Source organism: Phyllostomus hastatus, unplaced genomic scaffold (assembly GCF_019186645.2).
Source record: "Phyllostomus hastatus isolate PE091 unplaced genomic scaffold, TTU_PhHast_1.1 phas_contig_40, whole genome shotgun sequence".
In the NCBI taxonomy this organism is placed as follows: domain Eukaryota; kingdom Metazoa; phylum Chordata; class Mammalia; order Chiroptera; family Phyllostomidae; genus Phyllostomus; species Phyllostomus hastatus.
The window spans coordinates 51,050,875-51,078,584 of NW_025333872.1; the positions used below are offsets into that span (position 1 = coordinate 51,050,875).

The 27,710-nt window shown below is 33.6% G+C and overlaps 1 protein-coding gene across 1 annotated transcript in view; it reads right to left on the bottom strand.

Annotated features, from left to right (window-relative positions):
* The window catches only part of ASCC3 (activating signal cointegrator 1 complex subunit 3), a 307,023-nt gene that overhangs the window by 229,118 nt on the left and 50,195 nt on the right, over positions 1-27,710 (bottom strand). The window contains exons 5-8 of the mRNA XM_045843194.1: positions 17,477-17,597; positions 12,389-12,593; positions 11,631-11,772; positions 10,934-11,059 (exon numbers count right to left, since the gene is read on the bottom strand). Of these exons, the coding sequence (XP_045699150.1) occupies positions 10,934-11,059; positions 11,631-11,772; positions 12,389-12,593; positions 17,477-17,597 (594 nt within the window). The remainder of the gene's footprint in view (positions 1-10,933; positions 11,060-11,630; positions 11,773-12,388; positions 12,594-17,476; positions 17,598-27,710) is intronic.

Sequence of the window (27,710 nt, forward strand, 5' to 3'; positions counted from 1 at the left end):
TAACTTTATAACAAAGCTTAAACATTTACTGACCCCCAAAACAGAAGACAAGATAGTATACATAGAATATTTTTCATACACATCAGATTAAATGCATCAAAACCCTTAATTACTTTTGAGAACAAGCCAAGAAATTTTTATTTTTTTCTTAGAGTTTCATAGTAATACTTTAGGTAATACTCCAATACATAAAATAATGGCCCTCCTGACAGTGATGGAGTTTTTATAACAAATATATCATCTTAGAGTTTCTATATGAAAAGTCACATGGATAAGACATAATCTTCAACATTTTATATGAAGCCCACACAATCAAGAACTGTTCCTTTCCCTGTGTACCCCACTCCAGCTCTATCATAAAAAACATGGCTGTCCTGGCCGGTGTGGCTCAGGTGGTTGGAGCATCATCCCATAACCTAAAGGTTGTGGGTTTCATCCCTGGTCCAGGTACATTCAACCCCCGGTCCCAGCAGTTACAGGAGACAACCAATCGATGCTTCTTTTTTGCATCGATATTTCCCTCTCTCCCTTCCTTTCTTTCAAAATGCAATGGAAAAAAAAAAAAGGTCCTCAGGTGAGGATAAAAAAAAATTAAAAAACATGGTTAAGTTCATGATCACCATTCAAATAAAGCCCAATTCCCGCAGACTACAACAAACAACTCAAGTCTCATGTTCTCTGAGAAATCTTCATGAACAATTATAGCCTGCATCGGTCCCTCTGTCTTTTGTGTAAGATTAAATCCAAACTACTGATTTTTACTTAGTTCACTCCACAGTATTTTGTTGGTAGATACTTAACACAGATGCCTTCTGATGTTCCCAACTATGATGCAAGGACACTGAAGACTAGGGAACACCTTCTATTTCTTTTTTTCTATTTTTTTTATGTTACTTAACAATGTCTGCCTAGTTAAGGGGCATCAAAAAAAATGTAAATTCCTTTTTTCTCCCTTAATGTCTTTTAGTCGATGATGATAAGCAGACAACAGAATGAGAAAAAAGTTATGGATAAGAGGTTAAAAAGAAAGCTTGATCTAGGAACACCATGGTAACACTGAAAAATGCTAAGGGACAGGGAAGATATTAAAAGCAGCCAGAAAGAAAAGCTTACTTGAAAACAAATCACAACTAGACTGATGAGATTTCTCAAAAGCAAAAAGCAGATGATATAGTACCATATTTAATGCACTAAGATAGAATGTGATAAAATAATACCTTTAATGTGCTAAGGAATAACTATAAACATACAATTCTATTATCAGTGAAAATATCTTTTGAGAATGATAAAACAAAGACATTTTAGATTAACAAAAATTAAGAGACTTTTGTCACCACCAAATACTCACTTGAGAATTGAGAATTTCTTAACTCGTCTGAGTTAAAGAAAACTCAGGCAATGAGAAGCCATAGAACATGAAAACATTAGATGGAATTTAAAAACTAGTAAAATAAATAGGCAAATCCAAATAGCTACTATCTGTAAAATAATCATAACAGTAATAAAAATATCTATTATACAAACTAAAGCAAGTAGAACTAAAATACATGATAAAAATATTAAAGTAGTGGAAAAAGAATGAAGTTTAAAAGTTTGAACAATCTTATTGTGTAATAATGTTTTTAGATCTACTCAACAATTAGAAAAGACATAAATGAAAACCGACAACCCTCCCCCTCCCCCACCCAGTCTCCAGACATCTAACTATGGAGGGAATGAAGTTTAGACAACAGCACTGTTCTGGGGGTTCTCAATCTTGGCATTACTGACATTTGGGGAATTCTTTGTTGTGAGAGGCTGTTATGTGCACTGTAGAATGTTCAGCAGCATCCTTGTTTCTATTTACTAGATGCCACTAGCATCCTCCTGGTTGTGACAACCAAAAACATCTCCATGCACTGTCAAAGTTTTCTGTGGCAGATGCTGGGAGGGGCCAATGCGAACTGCTACTGTAGGCAGAGTGAGAAAAGGGGGGTGGGGTCAACTTTTTTATTTTTTTTGTCATATTAAGACCTTACTTCTCCAATAATTTGTAACTGTGAACACATGATTTTTTCCTTCATTGGACAATGACTTATCTTGGGATGCAATTGGTTATTAATCTCCTTCAGAAAGAGGTAGGAAAACAAATCTTTTAACTTGCTGTGATTTCCAATTTCCAGAATTATCTGCCGCTTTTAGTTTAAAAAGAAAATAAAATCCACAGATAAATACTGCAAGTTCTGTTAAAACATAGGATACTGTGAGCTTTGATGGAAAAATAATTCTTATCTCCATTAGCTTCATGTCCTACTTTATTCCCTTAAAGTTGAATTTCTCCATTTGGGGGAGATATGAGAGAGAGGGAGAGAAAGAGATTGGGGACGGGGGTGGGGGGAGAGGGTTGATAGCGCCAGAGATCTGCAGAGAGTCTCCCTCCAGTCTCCAAGTGACTACTGAACAGCACAGCATATGAGAAAACTACCGAAGGCAGGAGAAAGGACTCTATGAATAGATTAGAGGAAGAAAACCCAAACCTTACTATGCAGGGTCTGGAATAGTTCCTGTTCTCATGAGCCATAGTGGAAAACTTCTAAATTAACTGGGAATTAGAGTACTTGGAAGAACTTTTCCTCAGTAGAGGGGTAAAATTAGACCTTAGATTTACACTAAATGCTGCTCTGATCTATTTAGGAAATTTTAAAAGTGAGATTTGAAAAGCTCAAACTGATCCAAAGTATTTTAAGTATGTCCCAGAAAAAAATTCAAGAATATTTACAAGAATACAAAAATATCCAATATTCAACACATAAAATCACAATGTCTGGTAGTTGATCAAGAATGATAAAGTATACTACTATAAAAAACAAAAAATAAAAAATAAAAATAAAAATAAGAAAAATTCATCAATTAACATCAATCCAGAAATACTACAAATGAAAGACTCTTCAAGAAGCTAGAGCAAGGGCCAGCCCAAGGGCCAAAACTGGCTAGAAGTCTATTTTTATTTTATTTTATTTTATTTTAATTTTTTATGGCCTATAAGCTAAGAATGATTATCACATTTTGAAAGGGTATTTCACCAAAAAGGAAGACAATGATTACTATGAAGGAGAGACCCTAAGCGGCCTACAAAACCTAAAATAATTACCATCTGCCTCTTTACTGACCCCTCAGCTATACAAATAATTAGAGACTGCATATAATTATACTGCATAATTAGAGACACTGAAGAAATTAAAAGAACCCAAATAAAACTTCTAGAGATTAAGCTACAATGAATGAGATTAAAAAGTACACTGGATGGGATTAGTAATATTTTAGACACTGCAGAAGAAAGATGAGTGAAGTCGAAGACAAGGTAATACAAACTACCCAAAATGAAACATGAAGTAAAAAAAAAGAAAAATGTTGAAAGAACATCAATAAGCTGTGTGACAACTTCAGAACGCTTAATATATCTCACTTTTCCAATAATTTGTCATTGTGAGAACAGGACTTTTCCTTCCTTGGAAAATGACTTATCTTGAAATGGAATTATTAGCCTCCTTCAGAGAGTTCCTGAAATGGGGGAAGGGAAAATAAAATTCTTTATTTTATAGAAAAGGATGGTTGGTAATCTCCCACATCTGACGAAAACTATAAACCACAGACCCAAGATGCTTAACCAATGTCAAGCATGCATGCGCTCGCGCACATGCGCGCACACACACACACGAGAAAATCACATCATAGCAGTGATAGACAGAACTGAATTGGCTGTCAATATTTCCTTCCTAATCCATACTACCAACTCCACTGTATAAACAGCCTGCATAAACCTCAGAACTTTGAATACAGTGGATTTACTCACTGGATTAGGTTATACTATATGAAACCGTTGACCTTTACACATAGGGGATTGTCTGGGTGACTCTGACCTAATCATATGAATCTTTTAAAGCCAGGGAGGTTTTCAGCTGCAAGGGGAAAAAAATCAGATTTAAAGCACAGGAGGGCAGTGGGGTGGAGAAGAGCAATGTGGGTAAAATTGAGACAGCTATAATTGAACAATAAAAACATACACACACAGGAATTCAATGCCGTAGTCTTTAGAAGCTAAGAATGACCAACAGCACAGAAATAGCAACCTCAGTTCTATAACTGCAAGGAAATGGATTTGGCCACCAACCTGAACAAGCCTGGAAAGGAATCCTTCCCCAGAGTTTCCAGATAAGAGTTCGGCATGTCCAACATCATGCTTTTGCCCTTGAGAAGCCCTGAACAGAGAACACAGTCAAGCCCACCCAAATCGAACCTCCAGAACTATGAGATAATAAATGGACATTTTAAGAACCACTAAATTTTTGGTAATTTCTTATACAATAACAGAAAGCTAATACAAAGTCACATCATAATCAAACTGCCTAAAACCAGTGATAAGGAGAAAACCTCAAAAATCAATCAGAAAAATAAAAGACATATTACAAAGAGAAGGAAAATAGGAAGGAGAGCATACTTCTTATCAGAAACAATGTAAGCAACAATAAAGTCCTGGCTAGGCAGCTCAGTTGGTTAGAGCATCACCCCAATATGCCGAGATTTCGGATCTGATTCCCAGTCAGGATGCATACTAGAATCAACCAATGGATACATAAATAAGTGGAACAACAAATCAATGTTTCTCCCTCTCAAATCAATAAATAAAGATTTAAAAAAGGGATACAATACAGCTACATCTGTAAGTGCTGGAGGAAAAACTGTCAAGTTAGAATTCTGTATCAAGTGGAATACCTATCTTTCAAGAACAAAGACAAAATGAAGACATTTTCAGACATACAAAGCTGAAAGAATTTATCATAAACAGACCTGTACTACAAAAAGTGAATACCAGATGGAAACCTAGATTTACCAAAAGGCATAAAGGGTATCAGACAGGTACACAAATATAAAAAACCTGCTTTTTGTTATTATTTATATATCTTTAAAAGACTGCACAGGAAAAAAAGAATAATGTACTATGGGGCTTATAAGAGAGAGAAAATAGTCTACATTTACTTATTTGTTACTCATTTGTTTGTTCCCCTGGTAATAAATATTGAAAAATGTGACAAACAAATAGATCAGCAAAAAGAATTAGAATTTTCATGTTTCCAATTGCTAGGAATGTATCAAGGGAAATTAGACTTTGTTAAAATAATTAGAAATTTAATTTGTGCTATATTGTTTCACTTCTCATGAAGTCTGTGAAATCTTTGCTAAGATCTTTATTCATGTGAAAAAGATTGTAAACTCACTTTCCGGCTTTAAACTTATATTTGCTGTTATTTCTTAGTACCACCTCTTAAAAAGACAGTGAGTGGTTCAAGGCCCTGATCCTGATGAACTGATGATATGCTTGACAGTGTAATAAGCAACCTGTGGGATGTTTCAGAAAAAGGCTTTTCACTTGAGAGCAAGTTCAGGTTTTAGCAACACTTCATCCTGTTCAGGTTGAGCTCATTAAAAAGATCCATACTCTGAAGTATTTTTCTAGACTCTCCTTTAGTTTTCTTGTCTTCATAATCAGATAGAATCAAACTGTATCAATAAACCCTTTAACTATAGGATCCTCAGGTTCAGAGGACAAAGTAAAACCAAAGGAAAAGTAACATTTTTTTTTCTGATTCTATTAGACTTTTTCTAAACTCTCAATCTTGAGAAAACTGAAGATGTCCATAATTGCAATAACTGGTTTCTTTAGTTTCTACCAATTAATTACAAACTACTAGATGTCTTTATATAGTGACTATGATAAATAGGTCTTCCTGATCTTGTTTGGTAGAATCCAATAGTACTGCACATATGTTTGGAATGAAAGAATAGCTGAATAGCATAAATGAACACAGAAGTAATTTATTTAGCAAATATAATTTCCAAAGTAATCAAAAGTCTTTTTATTTTATCCACACTCTGATCTCATAGTGTGAGTTTTCATCATTACACTCGTCACTTTAAGCTAACATGTTAGCTAAAATGTATTAAGTAACTAACAAACACTCTTCAAAGCACTTCACATATATTAACTAATTTAATCCTCATAATAAAACTATGAGGTAACTGCTATTCTCCCAATTTTACAAATGAAACACTAGATCAGAGTCAAGTCAAACTGCCAGCCTGGATTCGGAGGCCGTGCTCTAAACCAAACAGGTGCGCTGCCTCCTGAGCTTAACATGCACAACATTTTCTGTTTCTCTTACTCCTCATCTTAGTAAATGGTACTCTCACTCATCCATGTTGCCTTGGATGTCATTATGGAGTCTTTCTCCACCTCATCCCCTCTATTTAATGTCATCATATCTTACATATATTAGTAGCTAAATTATTCTTCATTGTCCCACTTTTCATATAGGTGGCCACTTTCTTAATTCACGCTTGTAGCATTTCTCTCTTGAACTCCTGCAGCAGCTCTGCTCTCTACTTTAGCATTTGCATTGCAACCAGGGCAATCCTTCTAAGTGAAAAAAATGCATAATTTACTCCATTTTTTAAGTCCCTTTCAGGCTCTTTTTCTTTAAAGATTTTATTTATTTTTAGAGAGGGGAAGGGAGGAAGAGAGGGAGCGAAACATCAATGTGTGATTGCCTCTCACACACCCCCTACTGGGGACCTGGCCTGCAACCCTGGCATGCGCCCGAGACTGGGAACTGAACTGGAGATCCTTTGGTTCGCAGGCCGGCCCTCAATCCACAGAGCCACACCAGCCATGGCAATTTACTCTATTTTTAAGAAAAAATTATTTCTCACAGTATTGAGTCTAAACCTCTTAGCCTGATTTTCAAAGCGCTTCGTGTGTAAACTCAGTCTCTTTTCAGACCAACTTGCTGCCAGTGTCCACTTACATCATACATGCTAACAACATTGAAACATTTCTTTCCAGAAGGTCACATACTGCTTCATGGTACATCCTTTGCCTAAGATTCACCCCACTGCCCTCTGCCTGCCTGGCAAAATTCTATGCCCTCACATTCAACTCTAGTGAAAACCTCTGTGAATTCATTAGTCTGCCTTCTCTGAGCTGCCACACCATCTTCACAATATACCCCACTGTATCAGTTATTTCCACGGATGTGGTGAGGAGCAGACACACTGCACTGAGTAACTGAAGAGCAGGGATAATATCCTTTTTGTAATTTTCCCCAGAACCTAACCTGTAAGCATGGGGTTCAAGAAGGTGGGGTCACTCTGTACATTCACATTTTACATGACTCAACTTTCATAACTTCTCAATGAAACATTATGTGTATCTTTTTATATTACTTTTCCAAACCAAATATTACACTTGGGTCAGTACTCCACTTTTGCTGAATAACACTCTATTGGCTATTTTAAGAACATACCTCCAAATATGAAAACAAACAGAAATCAACTTATTTAACACCAACAAAAAGCAAACCTGACTCTCTTACTCAAAATATCGAAGACATAGCTCTGCCTGCTTAGCAACTTTCTTATTCTCCATTTTAAGGTAGTAACAGCATCCACCTTTCTTTTGGGAAATTCCTCCTTGACTCCTGCAGGCTCATGAGGGGCTGCCAATGAGGATACACAAGACAGCAGGCACAGTCAGTAAGAGCTCCACAATCCCACCACTGGGAAAGAAGTAGGTTCAGAAATGAACTGGCGATCAAAGTCAGAAAATCAGAGTTAATCCCAGGAGACTTTTTTCTGGCAGAACTTGTGGAGAAAACCCTCTCAACTTTTAGGATTAGGGTATGGGGAAGCAGATATGTTTGGAGTTCTGGTCATACATTTTTCCCTGGCTACAGGAAGAAAGTCTATTTGGGAGTCAGGGATGAAAGTACCAAAGAAATAGAAAGGGGCAGTAATGGGGGTAATGGAGAGGGAGGAAGAGATAATGAGGAAGGAAAAGGGAAAAGACAGATGGAGAAGGAAAGAAAGAGACAAAGACAGAGGAAAAGTTCTGATGATATCATATGAACCTATCTATCCAGCTGGGTACATAGATAGTTTTACTCCAGGACACTCCAGTTAGAAAAGTCAATAAATTGCCTCCTTTGCTAAAGCTTGCTTTGATTTTGACTTCTCTAACTTCCAAATGAATGAGTACTGACTAATACAGAGCTCCATCTAATTTTTTCTTTACATTATTACCTTTCCAAGAAAGTACAAACCCATTTAACAGCATTCTGTACATCATTTTATAATTTTAAATTCTGGTTTTCTTTTTAATGAAATTATAGAAGTAATTTAAGAAGGCAGGATAAATTTATCCAATGTGACATTTGGTCAGGGAAAAGATATAAAAGCATTTTATCTATAGTTCCATAGGGCTGTTAGGAATAACCTGTAATTAAGAATCTCAGGGAAAAGAGAAAGATATCCTCAATAGCACTTTCCCTGGTACTTTTCTACCTTGTATTAAAAAGATCCAAGTTAACAGAAGCATCTACTAAACTAACATTCTATTAACACCTATGTTTTCTCCTGAGGTCAATAGTACTATTCACAACTTATGACATCTGGCGGGATCATTATCTGAAGTGATATAGCATCAAATAGTTTACTTATGTACTTAACACACGGTATTTGTATGTATTATTCCCCAATTATTACTATTCCTCTGGAAGTGCAAATTAAAACCACAATGAGAATCTCTACACACTAACAGAATGGTTAAAATATAAATAATGTATATTAAAATGTAAATTAAAGTGGCAAAAATAAAAATTTTAAAAATTGACAACACCAAATTCTAGGGAGTATGTGGAGTAACTAGTTCACACTAGACTGTTGGTGGGAATATAAAATGTTACTCCATTTATAGTTATTCTGTCTATAGGTTTGGTAGTTTTTTTGAAAACAGGCAACTACAATATGACACAGTACTTATATTGCTGGACACTTATCCCAGAGAACTTAAGTCCCCCCCCAAAATTTGCAACTTAAGCCTTAACCCCAGTGTGACTATATTTGGAGACTGTACCTGTACGGAAGAAACCAAGGTTAAATGAGGCCATCTGGGTGAGGCCCTAAACCAATAGGGCCAGTGTCCTTTATAAAAAGAGGAAGTGACACCAAACACCTGTATCTGCTCTTACAGTGAAAAAAGGCAACGTTTGGCCCTAGGGACACAGCAGGAAAGCAGCTGTCCTCAAGCCAGAGGGAGTCCTCACCAGAAACCAAATCTGTCAGGACTTTGATCAGGGACTTTTAGCTTCCACTGTGAAAAAATCAAATTTTCACTGTTCGAGCCACCCAGTCTGTGGTCTTTTGTTATGACAGCCTGAGTGGACTTACACAATTCATGATATCCTCAACCTGTAAACAATACAGATGTCCTTCAACAGGTGACGTTAAACTCTGGTCATCCACATCACATGTGGGAGGCAGAACAATGAATGATCCCCAATGATGTCTAGACACTACTCTGTAGAACCTGTAAATGTATCAGGTTACATGGCGAAGAGGTATTACGGTTGCAGATGGAATTAACCTATTCAAAAACTCTTCTACTTCTATAATCAAAATAAAAATGAAAGTTTATTTAGAAATAAGCAGGAGAAAATAAATACCCTGACTCATTGATTATACAGACAACGAATGGCAGTGCTTTCACATAAAAAAAATTTAGTATTAAATATAGAGAATGAAATAAACCTTCATAACAATAATGCTTATAATGACTGGTAAGGTTTAAAAAGAATTATGTATATAATTATTTAATTCTTCAGGCTCTCATCCTTGGCTGCATTACAAAACACCTACAGAACTTCAAAAATCATCCTCAAAAATATAGATATCTTGGCCCCTTCTAATAAGCTATGACTAAATAAGGGCCAAACCATTTGGATTTTGAAAAAGTTCTACAGGTAATTCTAATGTCCAGATTGAAACCCACTAATACAGGTTGAATCATAGTATCAGTCCACTATAAAAACTTATTGTAGAATACAACTTAAAATTATAATAATAAATAACTGTAATAAAGGCATAAAATGGAATACTGTGTGGTAAACAATGCTAAATATGTATATACACTGACATAGAAAGACATATGTAAGTACATATACAAACAGAAAAACAATACATATTATATAATTCATTTTTGTAAAACAAAATGCACACGCACACATATACAGAGAGAATGGAGTTCATCGTGGTTGGCTGTGGTTATACTTTATGCTGCTCTTTTTGTTTGGCTATATTATTTGATATTTCTGAATGACTCTGTATGACTCAAAAATAAAGCAACTTCACTTTGCTGACAGAAAAGACTAACTTTAAATAATATGTATACTTTATATATATAAACTAAACTTTTATATATATATACTTTATATAATGAACTAAAATATTTTATTTTGAGATAAAACAAGTATGGCAAGACTTTAACAAACAGTAAATTGAGACAAAGGGTATGTGGATAATACCATTTACACAACTTTTCCATAGGTCTGAAGTTATTTAAAATTTAAAAGTTGAAGTAAAATAAATAAAAGAAAATAATTTAGAATTTAGCTCCCCCTTCCTCAAATAATATTTTATTTTATTGTAGGCTGACCATTTGATATGTTAATACACTAATATAATATAAAACATATTTTATGTTTATGATACATAACGCCTTTAAAACATTTTACTTGAGTCAGTACAGGTTAAACCAAATATTACTGAAATAACCAAAATATACATGAAATTACAGAATTATATACACATAAATATACATAAGTATGTGTGTAGACATAAAGAAATATATGTATGTATGTATTTTTTTAAATTTAAGTTCCCCTACTATATACCTTTAGTAACCAACTGCATGTTTCTTTACTGTATTATTTAACTGCATGTCTCTTCATTGTACTATCTAAATAATTTTAGAAAAATTACTTAAGAATAATTTTTCTAATACAAATCCATTCACAAACACAGCAAGCACAAAAACATCAACTCTATAAAATGATCATCTCACCTCATCTAAGTCTTGGATATAAACTGGTTTTTCCTCAAAGCCAATTGGCATTGGCTCACTGTGGGGAATCTTGACTTCTTCATACATCTTGTTATTCTCTCTTTGAATTTCTTCTGGCAAAATCATCTATTAAAGTTAAAATCCAACAACAATTTAAAAAATGCCCTATGATATTCTTTAGTTAGTGAGAGGGAAGGGGGACACTACTGGTTTTACCACATAGCACTAAAAATTAAATTTAGCTCATTTAAAGGAAAGGAAGCCTAAACAAACAAACAAACAAAAACCCTACACACACACAAAGCATTCATGTATCAAGTATCTCATATAACAAATTAACCATATTATGTTGATGAATCTTGAACTATGTATTAATTAGATGGTATTCTGGATGACAAATGTACTTAAGGAGGTAGGAAAATATACAGTAAGTTCAGTCAAAAAGCAGCTCATCTGTTAAAATTCAAACATACAAGCTGCATATGTAATGAATGAGAGAACAAGTATATTTTAAATACCTACTATGTATCAAAAACTTCACATACACTGCATTATTTCATTTCCCCCAGTTTTTTAAAATACAATTTAGCACAGCATAGTCAACTACTACTAAAGTAACGAAGGAAACTGGGAAAATTTCTGTCATTTCCTCACAATAGACGTGCTATCCAAAAGCGATCATACACCAATTTCATACCTTTGCACCAGCAATGAATGCTGATGTTCTCATGGCCTCAGCCTGGGAATCATAAACATGGGGATAACGTATTTTTTCAAAGTCCATGTCCCTCTGCCTGCTCAGAATTGGAACACTTCTAGCATTCAGGAGTGCCTGCTCTCTGCAAAAAGGAAAACAACAGGCAACATCAGAAATTTCTGTCTTGTAATGAAAAGCACACTAAAAAAGATCACTATAATAAATATTTGAGGTAGCTTTTTATTATAAAAGACAGTAAATAAAACTATACAAAAGAAGATATTAGCAATCCTGAAAAGTTCTATGTAATCAATCACACAGGAGTCAACACATTTTTAGGTAACACCAGGTTTATAATTTTGTTTGTCACAGTCCCAAGATGTTTATAAATTCTTTTTTAAACATGGGTTTCAATATTTAAAAGCCAAGTGCAATAAGGCTTTCATTTAATTTTCCTCTTTTCTACTTCTAAATAATAACATGGGAAAAAGTATTCATTACGCTAGAAAAAAATAAAAACTCAAATTCGTGTAGGCTTCATAAATATTTATCTAATGGGATGTGTGCGCAAAGCACCTAAAATAGCTTTCTTATCCCAGAAAATGAGGTTTTCATATAACAAAATTCTATTCTTGTAAGAGAATGTGACTGGAAGAATAATATAGATTATTAAAATTAAACTAAAAAATGATACCAAAATTGATACCAAAAGTAGCAATTACAAAACAAGTATTTTTTCAGCTTCTGGCTAGTATTACCTTTGTATCCGCAATTCCTTAGGATCAAAGCACATAAGTCCTTCTGAAACTTCACCATCTTCTCCAGTCTTTTTCTCCCGTCTAGCATTCTTTTTTTCTTCTCGGCGATATTGTTTTATCAATTGCTTTTCTTGTTCAGACTGAATAGTGACTTGACAACCATAATTGGGTTTAGCATTTTCTCCTAAAATTTTTTTGCAATTGTCTATGAAGTAAATTTAAAACATCATGTTTTATACATTAAACCTTTATTAAAACCATTTCTTCCTCACCAAAACATAAGGTAATGCAATGCTCTAAAAACTCATTTTTTAAAAGCTGGAGCGTTAATTAGTATATTTTAAGGAGTCTGTTAAAGTCACAATATCTAAATGACATTAAACAGTAGCTTAAGAAAAGTCAGCAGATATTTTCTTCCCATAGACTAAATAATTTAATGTTAGAAATTCTTACATGTAACATCAGAAACTAAATATTTGATGTTATAATTTTGAATTATTTATATAATTTCAATAAATATAATTTTTAATACTAATTAGCATTTAGTAAACATAATAATAAAATAAAGATATTCTTTACATATTAAATACTACTATCCTCAATGTAATAGGCTTTACTGTGTTAAGTTATACATATGTGACTACTTATTATACATGAAAGAAAATTTGTTAGCATTAGCTAAGGGTACAGTAAGAAGATGACCAAGGCAAATTAAAAAAAAGGTATGGTCCACCATTTCATGGAAATACAGGTTTAAAAAAAATGGAAAAAGGCCAAACCACTAAGAGGAACCAGGTCAATCAAAGCTCAATGTTTGAAAGCTACAATCTGAATCTGTGGTTTGGTGAACTCAGGAAAATTTTTCTTCCAACAGGATTACCTTCTGTGCTTAATTAAATCTCTCCAAGTAGTAGTATCTTGGCTCACTGTAGCCTTAAAAGAACTGATATGACTGTCTTTGAAAGCAATCCACATCAATACACATTGCTGTATTGAGGACCTACTAGGTTCCAGGAACTGCTACTGGGCTAGGAAGACAATGAAGAATGAGACTTGGTTCATATTCTGAAGTAGCACAGTGCAAGTTATCAAATTCTAAGATCTAATACAGAGCAAGGAAGGAATTAAGCATAGCATTAAGATGGGAAATTAGCTTTCTAAATTCATTTTAAGTCAAATCTTCACAATTTGCAGACATTTATCACTATTTCATTACATGATTTTGAATAAGTCATTTAAACTCTCAATCACATGAAATAAGTCCTCTGTATAGTGACTTTTATAAGTCTCAAAAAGGAAAGCATCTCAAAATTGTAAAATAAGATAATCCCATCTACATTAAGACTACTACATTTTGCTACTGTGAAAAAAAGTGTCTTATATATCTTACTTTCTAAGTAAGTTTTATAAACCTATTACAATGATTGAATTTATAACCTACTCTGCATTAGAAAAATAATGCAGCATACTAACAGTTTCCACATGCACTCTGAATTAAAAGTTATAATGTCAAAAGTTAATATATCAAGAGTTCTTTAAAACATGACTAATGGCATGTACTTACTAAAAATAAATGTTAAAGATCTTGTGGGTGAAACTTAATATTTTTGGTGATACACTAAATGCTACATTAATGTTATTAATATTTAAACAAATGTGATAGTAAAAAAATCCTATTATACACACTTGTGATCATCCAAATAAGGAAATTAAAAGAAGAAAATATGTCTATACCTCAAGAACAGAGCTATAAAGCCACAATCAGAATACAAAGGATATATGTCCTATGAGACTGAACATAATAGGTAATTTAAAAAATCAAGTTGTAGAGCAGGAAATGCTTAAATGTATGGTTTTCCTTGAGGGATTCAGCAAGTGTACAGACTGACAAGTTGAAATGAAATGAATAAGCTTAACAGCAATTTTAACATAAAATTTTAACAAAGGACAATGTAGAAGCTTGGATCCTTTTAGAACATAATTACGATGAATAAAAGTCTTGTTTAATTACTTAAACCACTTTTACTTGGCAGAATGAGGTAGTTTAATTTTTATTTTATAACATAACATGTACTAAACATACTCCTCATTGGTGCTGAAAGTAGAATTCAATTACAACTATCCTCAAATTAACAGTCAGTATGCTGTACCCACCTACTTCTTCCCTACCTTACATTTCCTGCTTATAAGAACAGAGATAAAGTAGGAGTGTATATATCTGGATAAAGAAGATTCAAAGAAAATCAGTATGAAAGCTAGAAAATGCTAGATGGCAAGGATCAACTGCTCTCTAAGACCATGATTTGGGGGCTAAAGAAAAGGATGGAATGTGGTTGTCATATGAAGGTAGCCTAATAAAAAATACAAATGGAATTTGGTATTTTTGAGAGGATTTTGAAGACATTAAAAAAACTGTCTCACAAGATAGAAATGGATGAGAACAGTGAAAAGTAACAAAAATCCAAAGAAATCTTCAAGAGTGCTGCATCCCCCCAAAAATAACTTTTTAAGGGGAATCATGTTTAATGCATGTACAGAAAAAACTCTACTAAAAAAACAAAACAAAGAAACATAAACTATGTGGGTTGTCAGCTTCTTTCCCACAGTGCTTAGAAGAAGTTAAAAGTCTATTTGTTTAAACGCCCCTGATTTTCTATAGTATAATTACTATTCTTCATAGCAACATTAATAATGATCCAGCATAGACTAGAAGAGTAACAAATATTTCAGGGCAGACTGATGGGTTAAAAGGTATGGCTGCTTCTAAAAAGTAGAATAAGTGGAAAGAGGGGAGGGAGAGGGGGAGGCGTGGGTATTGGGCCAGGTGGGGGGAAAACAGAAATGGCAGAAAACTGTACCTGAACAACAATAACAAAATTAATTTAAAAAATTAAAGTTCCTAAATTTTCATTTTTAAAATATAAAATTGTTCAATTTTTAATTGTTCATGTTAGGCCCCTTGTGGTTTTGAAGTAATATAAGGGAAAATTAAAAAAATATCTCTGATATAAAGATGCAAGATCTAAACAAAGTCTTGATTATATGAACCACTTTGGGAGACAGAAGAGGTGGAGAATTTTTTGCATGCCGCCCTTCCCAGGACTTTAAAAAAAAATAGTATAATAAGATTCCTGTAAAAATGTTATACAAACATTAATATAAGGAAACTGAAAAACAACACTAATTCATCATCTACACTGCAGGTGTGTCCAAACTTTTGGCGTCTCTGGGCCACAATGGAAGAAGAAGAATTATCTTGGGCCACGCATTAAATACACAAACACTAACGAAAACTGATGAGCAAAAAAAAGGTTCGTGCATAATTTTCGTGATATCCACCACCACAGATAAGCAGGAAAGTCCTCACACAGTAACTCCAATTAGGTAGCAGCCCTTTCGCCCTTTCAATCATCTTTTAAAATCGCTGAGCAGGTTCCAAGTTTACGATCACTAATATAGAAAATGTACATAACTAAGCACATATCTAAATAATAAAACTTAGTAATAAAACTAAGAAATGTACATATCTAAGTACTAAAACTAAGTAATGTTTTAAGTAATTTTACAATTTTGTATTGGGTTGCATTCATAGCCATCCTGGGCCACATGTTGGCCCCGAGGGTTGTGGGTTGAACCTCCCCTGATTTATAGTTTCCTAAGAGTATGTGAGCTGTACTGATTTTGAAAGTTTTGCCAATAAATTACACTATTAAAAGTTAAGTACACCAGAAACTAATATAATACTGAATGCCAACTGCAACTGAAAAATAAAAAAAAGTTGGATGAATTTTAAAAAGGTAAAATCAAGTATCTCTATATTAACAGAAGGCTGACAAAATGAACGCCAAATTCTTAGAATTTATATCACAAGATTAGATATTTAAACTCATTCCTTTTCACCTTGCAGATACCCATTTTAAATCCCCCTAAACTCCACTGGCTTACTGCAATAAGCAAGGTGGTTTGTAAATCTTCAATACACTTAAAAAAACAAAAGACCTGTAGATACAAAGTGGCTAATTTCAATTCTTCAAAGTTTCTACAAATCACAAAGCAACTCAAGGCAACCATCAGAAATAAAAAGTACGAGATAAAGGAAATCAGTAAGAAATTCTTTGCGTAAATCCAGGCTGTTTTTATAGTTTCCTTTTAGTGCCATAGTCATAAATATAAGGAAAAGGTGGCATAATATAGAAGAAGGATAAATGTTGATGAGTTTGAAGAAGGGCATTTAACTTCTTATGTTCATACACTAAAAAAGAAAGTCCAAACTGTTTTAAGGCTGTCAAAAAACATAAGGATGAAGGTAAGAAATTCAGTTTTTCTATTTATCATTTAAAACCTGACTTTGGCATCACTTGTGCCATAGTAAGTCAAATTATTTTACAATTTTGGCTTCCTACACAACTCTCCCTGATTCTTCTGGATTTTAAAATACATGTAATATATGACAATATAAATGTTCAATTTGCTAAGTGTGGTAATTATACTGAAGTTAAGTGGGAGATTGTTGCTGTTCTTGCATGTATACTGAAGATTTTACCTTGATTTATTAAGATACCTACAACTTCCAGTCATGGTTCAGCAAAATTTTAAATGTAGGAGTATTTGTGTGCATGTGTGCACATGCATGCACGTGTGTAGAGAATTATTTCCAGAAAAGAGGAAAGTGGGAGGGAAAGCAAAACGGTAATGACTGGTAAATCCATCTGAGAGGCATGTTCACTATACAATCCTTGTACTTTTAAACAGGTTTGAACATTTTCAAAATAAATAGTTGGAAAGAAATTATAACACTACTTGGCCCACAGTAACTACTATACATATTCGCTTTAAATTTTTTTTGTCTATTCAAATCACCTACTTAAACAGAATGCCACACTAAAACATAAACAGAATCTTTACCATTCCACCATTTTTTAGGTCACTGATACTGGTTTAATAATCCTCCATATCTAAGATCTACTTTAAAAGGATGGTAAATTATATAATATACCAAATGATAGTAAAAGTATAATTATATTCAAAACATTTGCTAATTAACAAATTTTTCCTTTAAATTAGAAATATCACTATATACTTTCTTACCTTGAAGAGCCTGCAACTTATGATCATTTGAAGAATTAAGAAATCTGTCCACAATTGTAATTCTGTTCTGGAGGAGTTTCTCAATAAGTTCAAGTCCATCAGGTCCCAGCAGTTCAAATAGCTTGTAAGAGAGTGAAAATCAAAATATGTTACTTCAAAACTAACTTTTTCAAGTTATTAACACCCTATTCAACAGAGGTGGGATGCCAAACTAATACAGAAGTGCCCCCAAATTACTTAGATAACAAATAGTTTTACAAAGTAACCTAGGAACAAAAATGTACTTTTCACATTGCTAAGGAGCTTTTGACTTTATAAAGGCTACCTACAACTACATATTTAAAGAGCATGACAATTTTTAAAATTATTTTTATATACAAACCTCTAAATCACAGAACATCAAAATTTTACATGTTTTTTCATGACATAACCAAATAAAATTCTAATATTAATTTGCTTTTTTAACATATTATTTTGTTTTCCCAAATAGAGTACTATTTTTCTTACAGCTTACTACATAACAGTTATCATTTTGGAGTTAAAGAACTGTTAGAATTCTTCAATGAATCACATGCAACAAATTTTAATGCTTAATATTTTATTAAATTTTATTGTGTTATTTTATTAATAATTAATTTTAATGTTTATTAAATCTGAAGTCTAAAACACAGTATTGCAAGTACTTTACGTTACTTTATAAAGTTTCCATGTGTATCCTACCCAACTATGCAGAGCAGTTGCCAAAGACTAAGTTGATTCCAGAGAATCAACTTAGAGAATGAGAATGAGTTTTACTGTTAAGAGACTTTCAATTACAAAACTGTGTGAAATAATTGTTCCAGAAAGTCTTTAAATTTCCTCAATAGTTTTTTTCCTCCTGTCCAGAAATGTTACTCTAATTTTGCATGTGAAAATTTTATATTAACTGAATTGTAACTGTTCTCAGAGATTCCACACAAACAAAATCAGAATTAAAAGTAGAAATTTATATTGTGTATATATGAGACATTAAATATTTAACAAATAATTTATTCTTGCTGCTCATCTCACTGACATTATCTACACACATGGCCACCCTTCTTCCACTGAGCCTCCAGTCGTGGATCAGCACTTCCTTGGGCAGAGCATCATGGGAAAACACTGGGCCCCAATCACTCCCACACTGGCTCACAAACCCAGGCAAGCCAAGAACCTTGGTTATTGCCTCCCCTTTTCATCAAGTATTCAGCTCCTAGAGCAAGGCTGTCACTTGCAGAGAAGCTTTCCATTGTCTCCACCTTTAGCTACAGAGTTTTGCCTCAGAGATCTTGCCTGGGGGAGAACTATGCCACAGAAGAGTAGGAAAATGTCTAAAACAGAAAGCAGATTAGTAGTTGTTTAGGGATGGGGTGGGAGTGGGTTGGGGAATAACTGCTAAAAAATTATAATTTCTTTCTGAGGAGATAAAAATGCTCTAAAACTGACTTTGGTGATGCTTGCACTTATCTGGATTATACAGGGGACAAAAGTCGGTTTCTAGTTGTTTATATGGAAAATAATAACTACTAAATAATGATATAAGAATAAACTCCGTTTCATGTATTCACAACCGTAAACCTACTTTTGGCATACCCTGTACATCGATGAAACTATTTTTTAAATTATGAACTAAAATGACTTAAAATATGAAAAATAAAAGATAACTCAGTGTTGAAAGACAAAGATTAAATATAATTTTCCCAATAAGCATTTTAACTGAGTGTTTTGAATTGCTTGCTGTTAGTCAGACACAAGTGCTGTGCTTAATGTTAAGGGTGATATTAAAGGACCAGCAAACTCAAAATAAATCATTGCAATATATACCTACCCAGTTACTGCATTTTGTCACATATAATGCACTCTTGCATATAATGCGCACCCAAGCTTCAGCCCTGCCCATGTATAATGTGCATCCTTATTTTTCCCTCAAAAATTTGGGCATAAAAGTGCACATTACACATGGTCAAATATGGTACTTCCCCTCACAAACACTCTACACAAACAATAGGAAATGCTTTCTACAAGCAACATGAAACATCCTTTTTATCTAATCAATTCTCAAAGAATGTGTGAATTCTTAAACGGAGACCATTTCTTCCTAAGAAAATAATTTCTCATGGCAAAGTTACCCTTACATGTATTCTTTGCTACTCGAGTTAAACTATAATTCAATGTTCACACATAATAAATTAGAGATTCTAGTTAAAAATTTTGTCCATGACATAATTTTAAGAAATACCAGTATATTTGAAAGATAACTTCTAATGTAACATCACAAACACAAGATCATAGCACAAAGAGCACAGTATTTCTTAAAAATAACACACCTAAGACCTAGCAATGGGAGAAGGAAGCTCGTTTGCTCTGAATAGCAAAATTTCCATTAAGTGCAAGACAAAGAATCCCCAGCAGAATTCTGAGATCAGCTGCCATCAGATTTAAGGCAATCCTAAAATTATGCTTTCCCTAACACTTGCCATTTTTATGCACGTTGAGAACAGGTGCAGCTCTCGTTGGAGATCTGCACTATGCACTCATTTATTTGGCAGTGAGAGTGACTGTCAAGGTGCAGGGTCTACATCATTGCTCTGTGCACTGAGGCAAGTTCCGGGCACTGCTCTCAAACTGAAAACGGGAAGGGAAGTGTTATCTGAGGGTACAGAAACAGACATCAACTACAGAGTTTTAAAGAAAACAAAAAAGAATGCAGGTCACAAACAATAAAAAGGCAAGTTTCATTATCCTGGCTATAAATTAGGGATATGAGATTTAAAGGAGGCATAATAGGAATAGACAGGTAACATCTTTTCCTGCTAGATGATGTTAAAGCCATTATCATCTCTAGATAATTAGGGCCCTCTAAATAAACAAAAGTTCTTAGAATTCTTATTGTTATTATAAATACTTATCCATTAAATTAAATGGATAATTAAGGTAATTCTTCATCAAATTAAAATGAATGGAAATAGTCAAAAAGTTAACCAATAAACATTAGTTTGGAACATGTGCAGAGTAACTTTAAAAGCATTATGTCCTCGTTTCTTACAATACTTTTACAGATGAATGTAGTTTGTGAATCTCTCAGCATCGGTAATCCCACTTTCCACTGTATTCTGAATGAATGTAACTTTTATTCCAATAGGAAAAATGCTATACTGGATGCTATCAAATGAATATAAAATGTAAAGTAATGATAAACATTTAAATAATATAACAGAATGATACTATAAATACTATAAAATGGTTTAATAAAAGAGATATAATGGGCCTGAATAAGAACTATAAAGCTATTCTCAAAGTGGAATACCTAAAGATATGCTGAGGGTTTGTGAAACCACAGAATAAGTAAATAAAAAACATGCTTGGATTTTGGGTTTGCTCAAGTGCTTACATGCAAAACCTTTTAAAGTAAAACACAACTCTGTTCATATTAATGTCCTGTTTGAATCCTACTGCTCGGGTTAGCCAAAAATGCTGAAAAAAGTGTTTAATCACTGTAACAGTCTTTAAAGCAAATAAAATTTCAACAATTATAAAGTTTGTGAGTTGTGTTTTTGTTTCCATCTAGTTAATGTTAAAGAATTTATGGGAAGTCAAAAATAAATGTATCTGGAGTTCCACAAAGACCTCTTTGAGAGGAGAGACCAACCACTCTCCATAGCAAACAGTCAGTGGGCACTTTGAAAAATAGCGGGTGATGCTTCCACAATGCCTTGATGGAAGCAAGGTGCCCTTTTGGATAACAATATGGCTAGGGGGATTATGGGAGTAATTTCAGTATGGAAATCAGCCACTAAAAGTGTTCTTCAAGGACTGGCCGTGCCTTTGTCCTATTCAAAATTTATCAATGATATATAAACCAGAAGACATTAAATCAAATCTGTTAAAGTGTTAATATGGTATCTGAAAGAATCAAGAGCTTAAAATTTCCAAATAGTCTGGTATAATCTGGCCAGACATAAGGAGAAGTAACAGAGATAAATATAAAAAACCCTACAATTGGTTTTAAAAATTCATGTGTACAAGATGGGGAAACCTGGTCTCACAAAGAAATTCCTAAGGAAAATCCTAAAAGGGTAGAGGGTTGGTTATTTGCAGGCTCCATATGAATAAAAAATGCAATGAAGGCCAGGAAAAAACTTCATGTATTAACAGTAATATAGTGTCTCAAACACTTCCTTTGGCATCTCAAAGGATACTACATTGACTGAACCATATGAAAAGTGCTGAGTTTAATTCTAATCTATAATTTTAAGAGGGTTACAGTAAAAAAGTAAAGAGGAGATCATGAAAAACAAACATTTTCAATAGCACATCTATTATCATCTATGATTATCCATTATCACAATGGTACTTAATTCATAGATTTGATACATTCTGGCCCCATCTTCCTTGATCTTCCTCTGTGCATCATTCCACACTGCTAAACTCTCATTATCCTTCTTGAAACACACTTTTCCTTTGCTATCCTGGACACATCTCTTTTTTCATAGGTGTCTACTGCCCTGGCTGCTGCTACCTTCCTGTCTCCTCCTCAGGCTCACTTTGACTATTAAACATTGCTAAGGCTTAATCCTAGGCCTTCTCTTCTTAGTTTCACTCCACACTCTCTCCTTAACTGTTTACATCCAAGTCCTTAGCTTCCATTAGCAAGCATATGCTGAAAAGTCTTAAATATAAACATCCTTCTCAGAACTCTACTCTGAGCTCCATATACCTAATTGCTCAGTTATCATCTCCACTTAGAGGTCTCAATACCTCTCGATTCTGTACATCCAAAACTATCTTATGGGTTTCTACTCTCTTCACTGTTTTCTAAATGGTCTTTATTTCCATGAATAGCACTGTCTTTCTTCCAGTTATACAAGTCAAAAGCTTAAAATACATCTTTAACACCTCCTTACCCCATAGTACCCAACCCCACCCCATCCCACTCCTCATCCAATCCATTATCAAATCCTCTTGTCTCAACTGCTAAACAGATTTCAAGTCTTTCTGCCTATTTTAAGTTCCCAAATCACTCAAAGGGCTTCCTGCACTTTTATCCAAACACACTTAAATCTATTCTTACGTAGCAAGAAGAGTGATTTTTATTAAATGCAAGTCTGATTAATGTATAATACCTTTCCTCCATCCCATGCCAATAAACCTCCCAAAGGCTTTCCATTGTTCTAAAGATGAAGTATTGAACTGAATAAAGAACCAGAACCTCAGAATACCACAAGGTATTAAACTAAGATTCAAAAATATTGAAGTAGATTCAATCACATTGCTCTGACTAGAAAGAATTTTAATACCATTAATAAAAAATATTATTTTTAAAACAGCATTCTTTTAGTTCTCCATTTCTATGTATGTTTATAATCAATATAAATTGCAATAGTATATATATGAGTATAATTTAAAACTGAATAACTATATTTATATCAGGGATGCATTATCAAAAATGATTAGAAGGTAAGATAAAAAAAAGCTTGGAGATCAATACTTTCAAAGTATCATTCTGTTATGAAAGCTTTCCCACAATTTAACAGTTTTCTGACCTGGGTATGTCTTATAATCAATATCTATATTTATGTAATAATATTTTTCTGAAAATGTAATTAAATGATGTTTCTGCAAATTGCTGGTGCTTTACAGAATTTAAAGAATACAGATTATGTATAATCCACTGATGTGGATTATCACTGCTCATATTTTCAAATCTTTTGTATGGCTGCATTCTATGTCAGCAACCCAGTCATTACTTCACATTACCCCGTGTCAGTCAACTCGATAATTTCACAAATTTATGAATATATAAGATAGCAATCAGGTTAAGAGAACAGTTACCCAGCACTCAAGTTGTAAGCCTAACACCCACTAGGCTTTAGGACCTTAGGCAACTTGCTGAGCCCCCACTTCCTCATTTGTATAGGGGAACTAAGAGGACTTTTGTAGGGCTGTGTTAAGAACTAAACAGTGTATGTAAATGTATTTGACACTGTGCCTTGCATATAACCAATTAACTTTAGGTGTTTAGTATTATTAAAATACATAAATCATAAAAAAGGAAGTTAGAAAAGTATACAAAATGATCTGTATCATGATAACAATGATAACAATACCTAACATTCGTAAACTCCTTATTTCCCAGGCTACATATTAACTAACTACTTTACATATAAAGCATATATTTTTACATCGTCTTGATCTGAAGAAATACTATGTAAATCTTTGCTAACTATACCTAATACTGATGCAACTATCGTTTAAAAGCAATGATGATAAGAGTAATTCAAAGAAAACAATACAAACATGACTAATAATCACCTATCACTTGTTAGGAAAATGAACATGTAACAAATATTACAGAAATATCAGATATGCATATTTAGTTCAGCTTTTTTTTTCAGAATGTGTGCTCACAATTGTAATAGGGACATGGATATACTCTGACTGCAATTTCTGGTGGTAAATTATTCTTGGTTCAATGGTGAGATTAAATAAAATATGTCCTGGTGCTCACAGGTTTAAAGCAACAGCCCCTACCAAAACTTGATTCAGTGGTTAGATGGCAGCTTCCTAGTTAACCTTGCGGCCCACCACCACCATGTCTCCACTGCAATCTGTTACATACTAGAACCTCATGATCTTCCTCATAATCAGCTTTCACATACAGCTTCTCAAGAAATGGCAATGGGGTCATCAAAGCTGAGTGTGGAGGGGACCTCAGAGGACATCTAAACAAAGTTCCCATAAAAGCTGTAATGGGAGGGCAGAATAATAGCATGATGAAAACTTAGGCCTGGAGTCAAATAGAACTAGATTTAGTTATCAATACCTAATTATAATTCTCCCATTTGTTGATTAATTTTAGAGAGGGAGAGAGAAAGAAAGAGAGAGAAACATTGATTTGTTGTTCTATTTGTTTAGGCATTCATTGGTTGATTCTAGGGATCAAACCTTCAAACTTAGCATATTGGGATGACACTCCAACCCAATGAGCTAATTATATGACTGAGCAACTTCTTAAGTAATCTGAGCCTCAGCTTTCTTGTCTGTTAAAAGAAATTAGCATGATGTCTGACAAGTACTCAATAAATACTTACTGCTGTTACTGACAATTTTTTCCTGGCTAATAAACATCCAACATACTTCTGCCAGCAGGAAATCTTATAAGGCAACTCATGTCACTGCTAGAGAATGCCAACTGTCAAAAAAATCCCTCCTCATATTAAGCCCAATCAAATTCACTACAGTTTTCACCTATAGTTCTGTTGTGCCCTCTGGGGTTACAAAGACTGACCTTAGTAATATTTCTACAAGACAGCCTTTCAAATATTTGAAGATAAGGTCAAGTACAAGCCACACTTCTCTCTCAAGTTCTTTTTTTCCCCAGGTAAATATACATAAATTCCTTACTACCAGTCATATAACTTGATTTCCGGGTTCCTTTAGAAGCTTTTTACTGAGCCTCTTAAAAAATGGCATCCAAAACCAAACATAATATTTTATTAATTTATTTTTTAATCCTCACCTGAAGGTATAGGGATGTTTATTGATTTTAGAGAAAGAGGAAGGAGTGGGGAAAGAGGGTTGGGGGAAGAGAGAGAGGGAAAGATAAATGTGAGAAGAAACATTGGTAGATTGCCTCTCGCATGTGCCCAACCAGGGATTGTACCTGCAACCTTGCAGTTAAAAATGTTATATTATTTTAAATGTAATATGAGCGGGGCAGATCACAGAAACTAAAACAACTCTGGACTAGATGGTAAACTTTTCTGAACATAGCATGAATGGTAACATCACATTGTTGGTTCAAACTTGGTGTAACCAAGTAAAAGCATTTGGTTTTAGGTTTTCCCCACAGGAATTCTGAGTCCAAGATTCCCATATCCTGTCCTTTATATAATTTTGAAGCCCACAATTTCAAATGAATCCTTTATGAATCACTTTCATAATCACTTTCTTTCTGTTTCTTCTTTTTAGTTTTTAAAGAGCTTTCAAAATCCAAATTCTAGAGCCTATTACATCAGTAAACACTATAATATGTACCAGTGTTGAATCTGTCCTGAACACGAGTTCAATAACCACGTCTTCATGCAAATCACTGATTAAAGTACTGAGGACAGGACAAAGGTAAATTTTAGGATAAAAAAAAATGAAGACCTGACCCTCAAAAGGCAATAAGCGAATACTTAAGGTTTTTCAATCAACTATTAACTCTATCTGTCTTAATTGTCAGCAAACAGTTCTCTATCTTGTTTGCTAATTTAAATACTTCCTTGTCTGCACAATAGCCACTAGCCACACAATTATGCTATTTATGTTCTCAGTAAATGCAATTAAGCAAAATTTAAAATTCAATTTCTCAGTTATATCAGCCTCTCTTAAAAGGTTTCAAGAGATCAACAGCCACATGTGGCTAGTGGCTACCATGTTGGAGTGCAAACAATATTTCCATCATTGCAAAAAGACAGCGCTGCATTACGAGATATTTTGTTTCTACTCTAAAATGCTCTGCTGAGATCTAGATATGTTTATAAAGTATAATTTATCTGTCTAGTTGTATTACTCTTTCAAATTAGATTATTTTAAAATCCTTAATTGTATATTATAGTTCATTCTTAGTGTTGTATGTTCTGTAAGTTTTGGCAAATATAGGACTATCACTGTACCCATAGTTATAATATTGTACAGAGTAGATTCATTGCCCTAAAAATGTCCTGTGTGCCACCAATTCATCCCTTTCTCTTTCTCTCCAGCCCCCACCAAGCACTGATCAGTTCTTTTTACTGTTTCATAGCTTTGTCTTTTCTAGAATGTCAAGTAGTTGGACTTGTACAGTAATGATGCCTTTTCAGTTTGGCTTTTTCCACTTAGCAATATGTATTTAAGTTTCCTATAAGTGGCTTGATGGCTCATCTCCTTTTATCGCTGCATAGTATCCCATGATATGGACATACCACAATTTGCTTATCCATTCCCACACTGACAGATATCTGGATTGCTTCTAAGTTTGGGCAACTATGTCTTCATTTTTAAAAATTTAATTCTGCTCTTTACATATATTATCATATCAATAAAAAATTGGAACAAGTCCTAATAGATATGCTGAAAGAACACTACTAAGTTATACACTTTTCATTTTTCCTTATTTTTTATCTTTTCTAACCTTTCTACAATAACACATATTCCCTAAACAGAAAAAAATTTATTTTTAAATAATACAAAACAGATTCTGATTTTTTCACATTTTGTCTGCTAAGTACAGAAAGCACCACTACTTAAAAGTACAAGGACCAATGATCAAACAATTAAACTTTATTTCCTCTATCAAATCTTATTCTTCATAACAAAAGCCTCATTTTATCAAACACAATTTAACCACATGGAAATTACTGACATACAGCATTTTCTAAAACATCAATTAAAAATTATTTTACTAATTTTAATATTAACAATTTTTATTTCATAATAGCAACAAAATACATGTTTTAACTATTTAGTCACTTCAGTTAATAAGCAAATTCCTCAGCCTACTATCTAACTGAAACTAGCCAAGAGGGGCAGAGATGCAATAAGTGCAGAGTATGCCTTAGAAGGTATCCATCTTCTAGATAGAAGAGATAGTATTTTGAACTAAGCAATTTAGGGAAAGCAACAGCAGCTTACCCACAGAAATTTAAACTTTGCTTAAGTGTCTAAACAGCAAGATTTATAAAACAGAGCAAGTGGCTAAGGTATTATTTCTCAAATAAGCTCATTTCTTTGTATGCCAAACAAAAATAAACATTTTTTAGAGAAAGCAATCCTCATAACTCCTCATTACACATTTAATATTTGTATGAGAATTATTTATTACATTTCATGGTAGAGTGACAAGATGCAAGCAATAATGTTTAGCTTCTTTCCTTATTAGCAAAGACAATAAAAATCACAGCATTTATCAGAGGATCTTTCTATTTGAGGATTTGAAAGGCACTAAACTCTACCTACACAGAAATTCTTATACAGAAATTCAATCCCCAAGAATATTATACCACACATAATTTTTCTGGGTATCATTTGATGTATGAAATGCACAAGGAACTAAGTTATGAGAACCAACATTCATACGAAACTGGAGACAGGATTAAAAGTACCAAAATAAAGCAATTTATAAATAAGTTATTAACAATAATATAAGTGACAATGAGTTCCTATTTTGGTTTTTTTTTCCTTTCTTTCAGAA